Raw genomic sequence first — 12,473 nt, forward strand, 5'->3', positions numbered from 1 at the left:
AAGAAACAAGTCCATTTTACAAAATCATTATCTTACTGTTAATGTTACTTTATGGCATACATGTAAATGGTTACGTGTTGGTTGGTAGATAATCGGCCAGTGGCATGCACAGATTAAAAGGTCTACCAATTTGTTAAAGACTTTAATAAACAGGGAAGGAGCCTCCGGGGGAGGGGGTCCTGACATCACATGCTGGGATGAAGGGGAATATCAAGTCTGCCTAATTGAGTGAGCGACCTTGACCTACTTTCAGGGTCACAGGGTCAAATGAGTTCAATTTGAAAAATAACCAAGAGGCTCGGAGACATAAGAATGGGCCATCAGCAGGCTTATATTGAGGGCGACCATGCTTGTCAAAATGATTGATGTTGACCTTGAGTGTGCTAGCTCTCAATTATTTGTTCCCTGAATATAAAATTCCAGGGTTGTGATATTGGTCTTGTTATTTTCAAATGGTGATTTTTTTTCACTGTTTTTGAGGGAAGAAAAATTCAATTTGAAAAAAAATAACCAAGAGGCCCAAAGACATAAAAATGGGCCATCAGCAGGCTTATATTGAGAGCGACCATGCTTGTCAAAATGATTGTTGACCTTGAGTGTGCTAGCTCTCAATTATATGTTCCCTGAATATCAAATTCCAGGGTTGAGATATTGGTCGTTATTTTCAAATGGTGATTTTTCACTGTTTTTGAGGAAAGAAAAATTCAAAATAAAGATACAAAAAATGCATCTTAAAAATAAAACATTGGGTTCTGTGAAAAACTAACCCTTCAACATTTCCTACTATAGTACCAGATATATTGGTAGGAAGGAAGACCTGGTTATTACATTCCAGAAATGTACTCCCATTCAAAATCTGGCAGTTATGGCAGGAATATCTTGCAAACAAAGTGATCCCCACACATAATTAAAATACAAAGTCCAATTTAATAGTACCAGTCGGTGAATTATAAAGAACAAAATAGTTATGAAAATTTAAAAGTGAATTTATTCATACTGATTAAAAAATCTTCAGGATATTTTATCAATATAAATATATTTTAACATAATTTACATGAAAACAACTATTCAATACCTTTCCAGCAGGAAAATGCAGTCTCTTCATGTTTTTCACTAAACCATTACTGATATGGAAATTTGATGAAAAGATAAAACTATATCCTTAAACACATCCAAGCATAACTTCAAAAAAAAAAAAAAAAAAAAATTCTGTGACACCATAACTACAATAGAACACACAGTTAAAAACTCTATCCACAAAGCTTTAATAAATAGGAGATCCCATGGAGGATCTTTGCTGCGCCAAACACTGAATTATCTTTATTGGGTCTACGTCAGACTGATCTCTCTCCTTTATTTTCCTCTTAATAATCTGATAACAAGAACAACATGAAGTTTTAGGAATATCCTTCCAATACTTTTCTAGAAATACCAATAACAATCTTCAATGCTCAAAATCCAAGATGGTTGTCTGTCAGCGATTTCATTTTTCTGATCAAAAATTGAAATTTAATAGGCAGAACTAGGGACCAAGGGAAACCTACACATGAAGTTTGAGGAATATCCCTCCAGTACATTTCAAAAATAAGCAATAACAAGGATTGTTTATGGACCATGGACGCAGGGAGATTTCAATAGGCTATCATCTGATGATGATGGGCTAAAAAAGAAAATTTGCATAGTAGCATTTAATCATTTGAATGCATTTACAATGCTTCACAGAATTATCAGTTCACCCTTGATTAATGACAAGCGTTTAATCATAAATGTATTTACAATGCTTCACAGAATCATCAGTTCACCCTTGATTAATGACAATGTCTGGATTCAAATGAAAGTTTTTGTATTTCAACAAATTCCTTTATTTCACCTGGTAAGCCCCACCTCCACTTGAACTGTCCCGAGGGGTTGCCAATGCTCCATTTATACAACACTCATACAATAGCCCAGCACTGCTCACAATAACATTTTGTTTAATCCACTGTATTGGGTCCCTTTCCACTCACCACAAGATTGAAGACTTAATACCCTGAATTCTTGATATGTATCCTATTTCTCTGCCTTGATTGGATAGGTATATATCATAATTCTCTTGTGTTTGAAGAAATGAGTTCCATTCACTGAAGGATGCCTTTGTTTATACTACATTCCTTTCATCAAAGGATGCCTTCAAAATTGGGCTCCAACCCCTTCAACCTCAAGTTCTCAACCAAGGAAAACACATTTAAAGGTTCAAATCTATTTCCCTTGTTGAACTCCACCCTCTATCTCCACACCTTCTGTTTATACAACTTTAAAGTCTCCATTACTCCATTCACAAGACCACATTTGGTTAAAGTACACTCAGCCATTCTTGGGAAATAGCATTTTCAAGGAAAATTATTCATGGAAAAGGTATCGTAACATGAGCTTGCTGATCTTTTAGACCAGGTGAGTTAATAATAGTTAATAAATATGAAGAAGGAACGAGGAAGGCAACTTCTAACCTGATGTATGGAAAACACAGGACATTATTCATACAAAACAGTGCTCGTGTAGCTTTAGTTTAACCTCTTTTTCACAACCGAATATTTAAGCAGACAAAAAAAAAACACTCCAATGACCAATCTGTAACACTACCAGTAGCTACTATTGTAGATAATGTATGTTCCAAGTAGGGCAAATCTGTTGTAGATTATTTGTCTGTCCCAACTTGATATATAAACCCTGATCTTTGTGTAGAATTCATCAGGACAGGAATGTGAAGACAAGGTATCACTTTGGTAATAATCCCATTTTGGACTGGAAGAACAAGCCGTCTCCCCTTGTAGATTGCTGGAAAAATTAAAGTTTTGTGTTTTAAAGGCAGCTTTCGTCAGTACATGTAAGGCATGAAGACTTTCCAGTAGGATTTCAGAAACATCAGACAACTTATATTTATTTTATACTGTAAAATGTCCAGTAAAACCTTGTCATACTGTCACTGTCCAGTAAAACCTTGTCATACTGTCACTGTCCAGTAAAACCTTGTCATACTGTCACTGTCCAGTAAAACCTTGTCATACTGTCACTGTACAGTAAAACCTTGTCATACTGTCACTGTCCAGTAAAACCTTGTCATACTGTCACTGTCCAGTAAAACCTTGTCATACTGTCACTGTCCAGTAAAATCTTGTCATACTGTCACTGTCCAGTAAAACCTTGTCATACTGTCCAGTAAAACCTTGTCATACTGTTACTGTCCAGTAAAACCATGTCATACTGTCACTGTCCAGTAAAACCTTGTCATACTGTCACTGTCCAGTAAAACCTTGTCACACTGTCACTGTCCAGTAAAACCTTGTCACACTGTCACAGTCCAGTAAAACCTTGTCATACTGTCACTGTCCAGTAAAACCTTGTCATACTGTCACTGTCCAGTAAAACCTCGTCATACTGTCACTGTACAGTAAAACCTCGTCATACTGTCACTGTCCAGTAAAACCTCGTCATACTGTCACTGTCCAGTAAAACCTTGTCATACTGTCACTGTCCAGTAAAACCTTGTCATACTGTCACTGTCCAGTAAAACCTTGTCATACTGTCACTGTACAGTAAAACCTTGTCATACTGTCACTGTCCAGTAAAACCCCGTCATATTGTCACTGTCCTGTTAAACCTCGTCATACTGTCACTGTCCAGTAAAACCTTGTCATACTGTCACTGTCCAGTAAAACCTTGTCATACTGTCACTGTCCAGTAAAACCTTGTCATACTGTCACTGTCCATTAAAACCTTGTCATACTGTCACTGTCCAGTAAAACCTTGTCATACTGTCACTGTCCAGTAAAACCTTGTCATACTGTCACTGTCCAGTAAAACCTTGTCATACTGTCACTGTCCAGTAAAACCTCGTCATACTGTCACTGTACAGTAAAACCTCGTCATACTGTCACTGTCCAGTAAAACCTTGTCATATTGTCACTGTCCAGTAAAACCTTGTCATACTGTCACTGTCCTGTTAAACCTTGTCATACTGTCACTGTCCAGTAAAACCTCGTCATACTGTCACTGTCCAGTAAAACCTCGTCATACTGTCACTGTACAGTAAAACCTTTTCATACTGTCACTGTCCAGTAAAACCTTGTCATACTGTCACTGTCCAGTAAAACCTTGTCATACTGTCACTGTCCTGTTAAACCTTGTCATACTGTCACCGTCCAGTAAAACCTTGTCATACGGTCACTGTCCAGTTAAATCTTGTCATACTGTCACTGTACAGTAAAACCTTGTCATACTGTCACTGTCCAGTAAAACCTTGTCATACTGTCACTGTCCAGTAAAACCTTGTCATACTGTCACTGTACAGTAAAACCTTGTCATACTGTCACTGTCCAGTAAAACCTTGTCATACTGTCCAGTAAAACCTTGTCATACTGTCATTGTCCAGTAAAACCTCGTCATACTGTCACTGTCCAGTAAAACCTCGTCATACTGTCACTGTCCAGTAAAACCTCGTCATACTGTCACTGTCCAGTAAAACCTCGTCATACTGTCACTGTCCAGTAAAACCTCGTCATACTGTCACTGTCCAGTAAAACCTTGTCATACTGTCCAGTAAAACCTCGTCATACTGTCACTGTCCAGTAGAACCTCGTCATACTGTCACTGTCCAGTAAAACCTTGTCATATCCAGTAAGCAAGAAAATCTTCCTAAATTGTCAGTCCTTGTATCAGTGCCACATACCTGGTTAATTTCTTTATGTCGCTCCCTGCTGACAATTTCCTCTATTACTTCACCATCACCTTTGATTAACCTGTAAAACATACAAAAATATTATGTTCCATGTCATAGATTTAATAAAAACTTCACATTACATACCAGGAGAAAGGAGAGCAGACTTTTGTACCTTGTAGGTAAATCTTTACCTGTCTCTGCCTGTCTCTGGATCATACACCCGACGGACAACACTTTGCTGCTTCTCCCACTCCTCCTTTGTCATTGGCTTCAGTACCCTCATATTTGGTGATGGTCCTGTGGGCATTTAATTTATTCAAGAACAATGTTAAAATATTACAAACACCTGATATATATTAGTTAAAAAACAGTTTCATACCAGGCATATTTAATTTGATGTGACTACAAACTAATCTGTCTCCTCATTAAACTGAAGTTAAAGTCCACCCACCAGAAGAAAGGAGAACACAATTTTGCCCCACCACTTTACCTCATACATGGAATCCCTTTTGCAAAAGAAAACAATACAGTACCTGATTGTGTTTTTCCTTCCTCTTTGTGTTTACTAATACCTAGATTACTTGTTGAAGCTCCTTGGATTTCATTATTAGATTTTTCTTGTATTTTCTTTGCTTCTTTAATTTTTTTCTTTGCTTTCTTTTTCTTTTTTTTCTTCTTCTTCTTTTCTTTCTTCCTTTTCTTTCTATCTTGTGATGATGAATCTGAGGAACTCTCCCTACAAAAGCATTTTCTCTCTAAATGTTTTATTCAATAACCTGCCATATTATCTTTACAACAAGTACAGTATATATATTACATTGGTAGTTTAATTAATTTGTATACAATATACTAGTACTACAAAAAAGCATTTCACCATCTGTTGAGGTTGATAACAATCATAAAGTAGATCAAGATTTATCAGAAATAGCTTGTGCAATTGGTTGAAATTCATAATCATTTTTTAAAAGTAGGTCAAAATTCATGTCAAAGTCAACAGGTACAAAAAAAGTAGTACCAATGGAAATGTCTTCTCACAAGGAACATGCATAGGATATGAAAAGTATGAAAGCTCTATCTTGTACGGTAAATATACTGCAGCCAATTTATTTGAAGTTTTTGAAAAGTAGGTCAAAGGTCACAGTCAAGGTCAGCAGTTCTGCAGGTTACAAGTGTAGTACCATGATTTTGTGACAAGGAACACATACACTGTATGTCAAATATGAAAGCCATATCTATTGCAGTTTTTATTCTGTAGCCACAGTTAAAACTTTTGAAAAGTAGGTCAATTTTAACCGTCAAGATGAGCAGGTCAATGAACATTGTTGGCCATGTAGCTCAAAATGTTAGAATGTCTGTCTAGAGTTTGAGGTCTCAAGTTTGAGTCACGACCTGGTGTTGAATTTGTCTGCCTCTGTTTTATTATTAATGACACCTAGCTATAAGTACCTATGGAAGGTGGAGTAGGATGTCATGTGCGTCTTCAGGGACAAGACTAAATTGTTGAAGGAGAGATGAATGTAGTAGAACTGGACTGGGTTAATCTGGTGGTCACTACTGACCACTGTCCTCGCAGAAAAGGATTTGACACTTTTGACTACATGGAAAAGCCGAGTCAAAAGAGTTGAATGCATTTACGTTACAACCATAGAATCTAGATTGTGGTCTTGTATATCAAATTGTAAATGCAACGTCAGTCTAGAGTTCGGAATTCCCGTTTTCAAGTCCCTGTCTGGTCGTTGCACTTTTCCTCTCCTGTACAATAAGCTAGGGAGCTTCGAGGGTCCCTTCTAGACACCAACAATTATGATACTAGTGTAGTATATTTCGTTATTCTATTGTATTTAGTTAGAAATGTTATAGTTAGTAGTTTTAGTTGTTCATGTTTGTGTTGACCATGAGTAATTAGATGGGGTGCCTTATTTGCCCTACATTGCCCGACTTAATTATGAACATGCTGACCGTGAGATTTTAGGCAACGTAATACACCGGTCATTCACTGATAACGTTTAATTACCTTGATCCGTGGCTACTGGTCTACATTTGACACTGTTTGGGATTTATTGTCCCATGGCTTTGGGAGATCACTCTGGGGGTTCTTTATAGGTCCTCTGTCTATATTACCTATGGTCATCATATACTCATCCCTAATTACCATCTAAATGTTTACGTGTATATATATATGTGTATCCACATATCTAGGTCAACAGACCGCCTGCTCCGACAGGATTTAGTCAACTTATGTCATAAGGTCAGTTCAGGACACGTTTGCCCCATCGGGCAATCGTTGCCCGACAGACTTTAGTATATAGGAAGAGTGAGAGAGAGCTCGGGGAGTTCGAATTCGAGGTGCCTAGGTGTTCCTATGTTGGATTGTGCTGGATATGTTTGAGAGGGATTTACCTCAAACTGTGTAATAGTTATACTAGAACAAATATTCATACCCTGCCTACACTGCTCTCTGACGACGACTGTCTGTCAGAAATTGTCCGCCCGTCGTCCAGAGCTACGCTATCGCAGCTATTTGTCCCTGATTCTGAATACAAGAGTCTGAAACCGGGACTCCGGGAGACGGTGTTGTTTTGTGATGTTCTCAACGGCCCACGTATACTAAATTATTCAAAACTCGGACATTGTAGCGAGTGCCCGACGCTACCACTGAGGGCTTTGCCGAGTGACTTCGGAACTGTAACACGGTTGTTGAGTTCGCCGAGCGTTTTCGCGCTACACTATATGCCTAGGACCTACTAGAAAAATACCACTACCTTTTGCGACTTGCTTTTTCCTTTTTCAATTTTCTCTTCTTTCGACGAGTTCTGCTATCATCACTAGATGAAGATGAATCTGTATTTGAAGTGTCGGACGACGAACTGGAAGATTCTGAACTGTCATATCTCGATTTGCCCGATTTGTGTCTTTTTTTACCTGACGTTGAACGTTTTCTGTGTTTTCTTGGAGGGGAACTTGAGTGATATCTTGAGCGCTTTTTCATCAAATCCATTATTTTTATTCATCAAAACAGCATTTAACGAAGCAAAACTGAAAATAATGAACGCTACCGGGTATTGCCACAGTTCCCTATGGGCGCAGACATCTTGGTTTATAAAATACGGTAATAAAAACGGAACGCAAATGCAAACCCTATTTTTGTCGTGATTAAAATTAATTTTATGGGTAGAAAGTTTTCTCATTTATCTTTATCTCCCGTATATTATCTCTATATCAAATATTGTTGCAAAAGATGACCGAAATTATAACTGCGTTTCGTATGCTTATTTTCAAATGATCTTATTTTTATACATACTTTGTATCGAAGAGAAACTCTACAGCGTCAATATGGCGGCCGTGTTGCCAAAACATTCATTTCAGCGAACGTAAAAATGATAATAAGTTGAAAATGATGGAGATAGACACTTTTCCAGCGTATGCTGCCTTTCAAAAGCAATTAAGAACTCTTTGCTTAAAGGAATTTCCCTGTGGAGCTGGAAATTGGGTAATAATGCACTTATTTTTACTCTGAGAACAGGCAGTTTCATACTGGAGAATCAGCACAGAATGCCATGTCCCCCTAATGTCACGGCGGCGCTTTCCCAATTTTCACGGTTAATGAAAAATGGTCAAAGAATGATGAGTGTTTTTTGTTAAGTCATTTGTAAACAAATGATTAAGCTGTATTCAACAGTTACTTATGGTTTCTTCAATGATACTATCATTTATATTTACTTTGTCTTTCAGTTAAATACTATGCATATGTAATGAAACTGGACTGGTTCGATCATCGACGACCAGATAGCTCAGTTGGTAGAGTGTCCATCTAGAGTTCGGTGTGTTCCCATGTTAAAACACAAGTCTAGCCGCTACATTTTCTCTTTCTCCTGTTACAAAATTGGCAAGCTTGCAAACCGTTGTTTAAAGCATTATAAGTATGTTTAGCAAGGGGATACCCAAATTTAAGGAATTTGGGTTGATCACTTGGGAAAAGGAGAGAGAAATGTAGCAGAACTGGACAAGGTCGATCATTGGTGACCAGGTAGCTCGGTTGGTAGAGTGTCTGTCTGTAGAGTTCAGAGGGTCCCAAGTTTGAACCCCAGTCTGGCCGCTATATTTTTTATCTTTCTCCTGGTACACTAACAACAATGACACCAGAGTACTACAGTATATGTAACTACGAGGTTCACCATTGTAAACTGAATTTTCATATTCAAAACATAAAAAGTTAGGCATCTCTTTTAATTGCGATGACCAAATAAATAAATTTGTATGCCTTAAATTGGTGTTGTTCCCTCATGTGGTAATTATAACTGTGTATGTCTCATTTTCCATTGTTGGGAGCACCACTGTCAAACTTTCCATTTACCAGTAAGCATGTTGCTGTATTATTACTGGACGGCTTCTGAGTTTGAGTTCATGTTGTACATGTTAAATAATGATGCTATACAATGTGTAGTGCATGACTGTACCAAATTCCTGATGTAAGGAAGTGTGACATTGATTTTTATGTAAAGTAATAATGTCCCAGAACACTTATTACAGTCTAGTGAAATGGCAAACTACTCTCCTAGCCTTGTCTGAGCTCAATCCCCGCACATTAAGCATGCTCTGCTAACACTCAAATTTACCCAGTCAGTACAATTGCATAGTCTATATATAGTAAACTCTATGCTCAGTCATTCCTAATATTTAGCATAAACATCAAGTACATGTTGAAACATAGCTTGTGTAAAAGGCCTTGTAGAACAAGTTAAAGATTGGTATGGTAAATCTAAAAGGTTTTAGAACAAACTACATAAATTAGGATGATCTATTATAGTATTCTATATCTTTATAAGTGCTTTTTGTTTTTCAGAGGGAAACAAAAGCAAAAAGTATTCAGCAGCTAAAAGCGAGTGAAAATGTGGATTCCAAGTATTCTATCACTCTGAAAGGTATTTTTTACTCTGCACTTTATTATCTTAACATTAAAGAGACAATGTGATGATGAATGTAAATATAAAATCTCCTACACAAAGCAAATAGGTGCTGTAGATCATGAGTTGGCATGGTGGCCCATTCAGTGTAGGACACATAAAGTTGTCTTCCTTCATCATTTGTGTTACTATGTTATATATCTAAATATTAACACAATGTGTCATATACACTATGTGTTGTTGATCCAAAGGTTTAAAGATTTAAATTACCTGTTGTAATTGTTTTGTTTTGAATTCAAATACTTAATGGGATATATTCTCCTTCCAGATTTTAGGTTACATTTTGAAGCAGCATTTTGGTCGTTAATCATGCTATCTTCCACAAATTTATATTTTGCCACTAAGAGGCCTCTATTGTAAAAAAAATTCCAAGATGATTTTTGGGACTATTTTAGAAAACTATTCCCATCATGATGTTAGAAATTACACATTTATCAAATTGTATGTATGAGACAGTGTAATGAGAATAATATGCTGTAATAAATTTAAATGCATAAAAATGAAATGTATTGTTAAATTTACAGATTATGGTGCTCAGAATGAGAAAACTGAGACCCTTGAGGAATATGTTGGCTCAAAATACTCGCCATGGCACCTGGACTACAGCTGGAGTTCTGAGGCTAAAGGGTTACGAGAAATAGCTGTTAAATCCCCATGGCTTCTAGATGACAGCTTCATCATGAATCATTTTCAGACATTAAGAATTGTAGATAAAGGTGTGACAGAAGTTGATGGTGATTTACTACGCTTCAGGAATTTAAACGAGCTCACACTAAGTGCTAACCATCTTGTTACTGTCAACTCTAAAAACCTGCCACCTAACCTTAAGGTAACAGCTGGTTTTCATTGGCTAACATCTAATCATGTACATGAATATAAACAGTTCCTTATGTACAAACTTTTCAGATAATTATTTTATTAAACTTTAAGGAAAAGAACAAAAATTTCTAGCCAATTTTGCTGAGGGGGTGTCTAAGAAGAAACTATCAATTCATAATTTCTCATTTGTCATAAGTTCAATTACAACAGGATAACAACAGAATTTGAAATAAATACCAGATTACATACGTGTACATGTATTTTATATGTTTGGTCATATCTGTGACGTGTGACCATATATGAACCTTTCCACTGCTAGGTATTGGAGTTATGTGCGAACAAGATCAGCGATTTGTCTGCTCTGTGTGTGCGACCACCTCAGTCAATGATACATTTAGGCCTAGGCTTCAATAAAATATCCTTCATGGGAGACTACCTCACAGGGGATTACTGGTAAGTCAACTAGGCTTCAATAAAATATCCTTCATGGGAGACTACCTCACAGGGGATTACTGGTAAGTCAACTAGGCTTCAATAAAATATCCTTCATGGGAGACTACCTCACAGGTGATTACTGGTAAGTCAACTAGGCTTCAATAAAATATCCTTCATGGGAGACTACCTCACAGGGGATTACTGGTAAGTCAACTAGGCTTCAATAAAATATCCTTCATGGGACACTACCTCACAGGGGATTACTGGTAAGTCAACTAGGCTTCAACAAAATATCCTTCATGGGACATTACCTCACAGGGGATTACTGGTAAGTCAACTAGGCTTCAATAAAATATCCTTCATGGGACATTACCTCACAGGGGATTACTGGTAGGTCAACTAGGCTTCAACAAAATATCCTTCATGGGAGACTACCCCACAGGTGATTATTGGTAAGTCAACTAGGCTTCAACAAAATATCCTTCACTGGAGACTACCTCACAGGGGATTACAGGTAAGTCAACTAGGCTTCAACAAAATATCCTTCATGGGACACTACCTCACAGGGGATTACTGGTAAGTCAACTAGGCTTCAATAAAATATCCTTCATGGGAGACAACCTGACAGGGGATTACTGGTAAGTCAACTAGGCTTCAATAAAATATCCTTCATGGGACACTACCTCACAGGGGATTACTGGTAAGTCAACTAGGCTTCAACAAAATATCCTTCATGGGACACTACCTCACAAGGGATTACTGGTAATTTAAGTCAACTAGGCTTCAATAAAATATCCTTCATGGGAGACAACCTGACAGGGGATTACTGGTAAGTCAACTAGGCTTCAATAAAATATCCTTCATGGGACACTACCTCACAGGGGATTACTGGTAAGTCAACTAGGCTTCAATAAAATATCCTTCATGGGACACTACCTCACAGGGGATTACAGGTAAGTCAACTAGGCTTCAATAAAATATCCTTCATGGGAGACTACCTCACAGGGGATTACAGGTAAGTCAACTAGGCTTCAATAAAATATCCTTCATGGGAGACTACCTCACAGGGGATTACAGGTAAGTCAACTAGGCTTCAACAAAATATCCTTCAAGGGAGACTACCTCACAGGGGATTACAGGTAAGTCAACTAGGCTTCAATAAAATATCCTTCATGGGAGACTACCTCACAGGGGATTACAGGTAAGTCAACTAGGCTTCAATAAAATATCCTTCATGGGAGACAACCTGACAGGGGATTACTGGTAATTTAAGTCAACTAGGCTTCAACAAAATATCCTTCATGGGACATTACCTCACAGGGGATTACAGGTAAGTCAACTAGGCTTCAATAAAATATCCTTCATGGGAGACTACCTCACAGGGGATTACAGGTAAGTCAACTAGGCTTCAATAAAATATCCTTCATGGGACATTACCTCACAGGGGATTACTGGTAAGTCAACTAGGCTTCAACAAAATATCCTTCACTGGAGACTGCCTCACAGGGGATTACTGGTGAGTCAACTAGGCTTCAATAAAATATCCTTCATGGGACACT

At 37.6% G+C, this 12,473-nt stretch overlaps 2 protein-coding genes across 11 annotated transcripts in view; one reads left to right on the top strand and one right to left on the bottom strand.

Annotated features, from left to right (window-relative positions):
- Positions 1-1,742: 1,742 nt before the first annotated feature.
- LOC117333241 (ADP-ribosylation factor-like protein 6-interacting protein 4) lies at positions 1,743-7,798 on the bottom strand. The gene is made up of 5 exons (XM_033892433.1): positions 7,459-7,798; positions 5,230-5,432; positions 4,888-4,993; positions 4,706-4,775; positions 1,743-2,814 (listed from the first exon to the last, which is right to left on the bottom strand). Exons 1-5 carry the CDS (start codon positions 7,692-7,694, stop codon positions 2,755-2,757), a joined length of 675 nt encoding a protein of 224 aa, XP_033748324.1. The 5' UTR covers positions 7,695-7,798; the 3' UTR covers positions 1,743-2,754.
- Positions 7,799-8,014: 216 nt separating this feature from the next.
- The window catches only part of LOC117333242 (leucine-rich repeat-containing protein 43-like), a 31,100-nt gene continuing 26,641 nt past the window's right edge, over positions 8,015-12,473 (top strand). For all 10 annotated transcript variants that reach the window (XM_033892434.1, XM_033892442.1, XM_033892443.1 and 7 more), the window contains exons 1-4: positions 8,015-8,186; positions 9,540-9,618; positions 10,185-10,489; positions 10,799-10,932. In XM_033892434.1, coding sequence (XP_033748325.1) covers positions 8,091-8,186; positions 9,540-9,618; positions 10,185-10,489; positions 10,799-10,932 — 614 coding nt within the window. In that variant the 5' untranslated portion in view covers positions 8,015-8,090. The remainder of the gene's footprint in view (positions 8,187-9,539; positions 9,619-10,184; positions 10,490-10,798; positions 10,933-12,473) is intronic.

This window comes from Pecten maximus, chromosome 8, assembly GCF_902652985.1.
Source record: "Pecten maximus chromosome 8, xPecMax1.1, whole genome shotgun sequence".
Classification (NCBI taxonomy): domain Eukaryota; kingdom Metazoa; phylum Mollusca; class Bivalvia; order Pectinida; family Pectinidae; genus Pecten; species Pecten maximus.

Coding starts and splice junctions, on each gene's coding strand:
- LOC117333241 (XM_033892433.1), bottom strand. CDS start 7,694: ATGGATTTGATGAAAAAGCGCTCAAGATATCACTCAAGTTCCCCTCCA. Junction 4,994..5,229: donor GGAAGGAAAAACACAATCAG/GTACTGTATTGT, acceptor AAATGCCCACAG/GACCATCACCAAATATGAGG. Junction 2,815..4,705: donor GACATAAAGAAATTAACCAG/GTATGTGGCACT, acceptor TAATTTTTCCAG/CAATCTACAAGGGGAGACGG.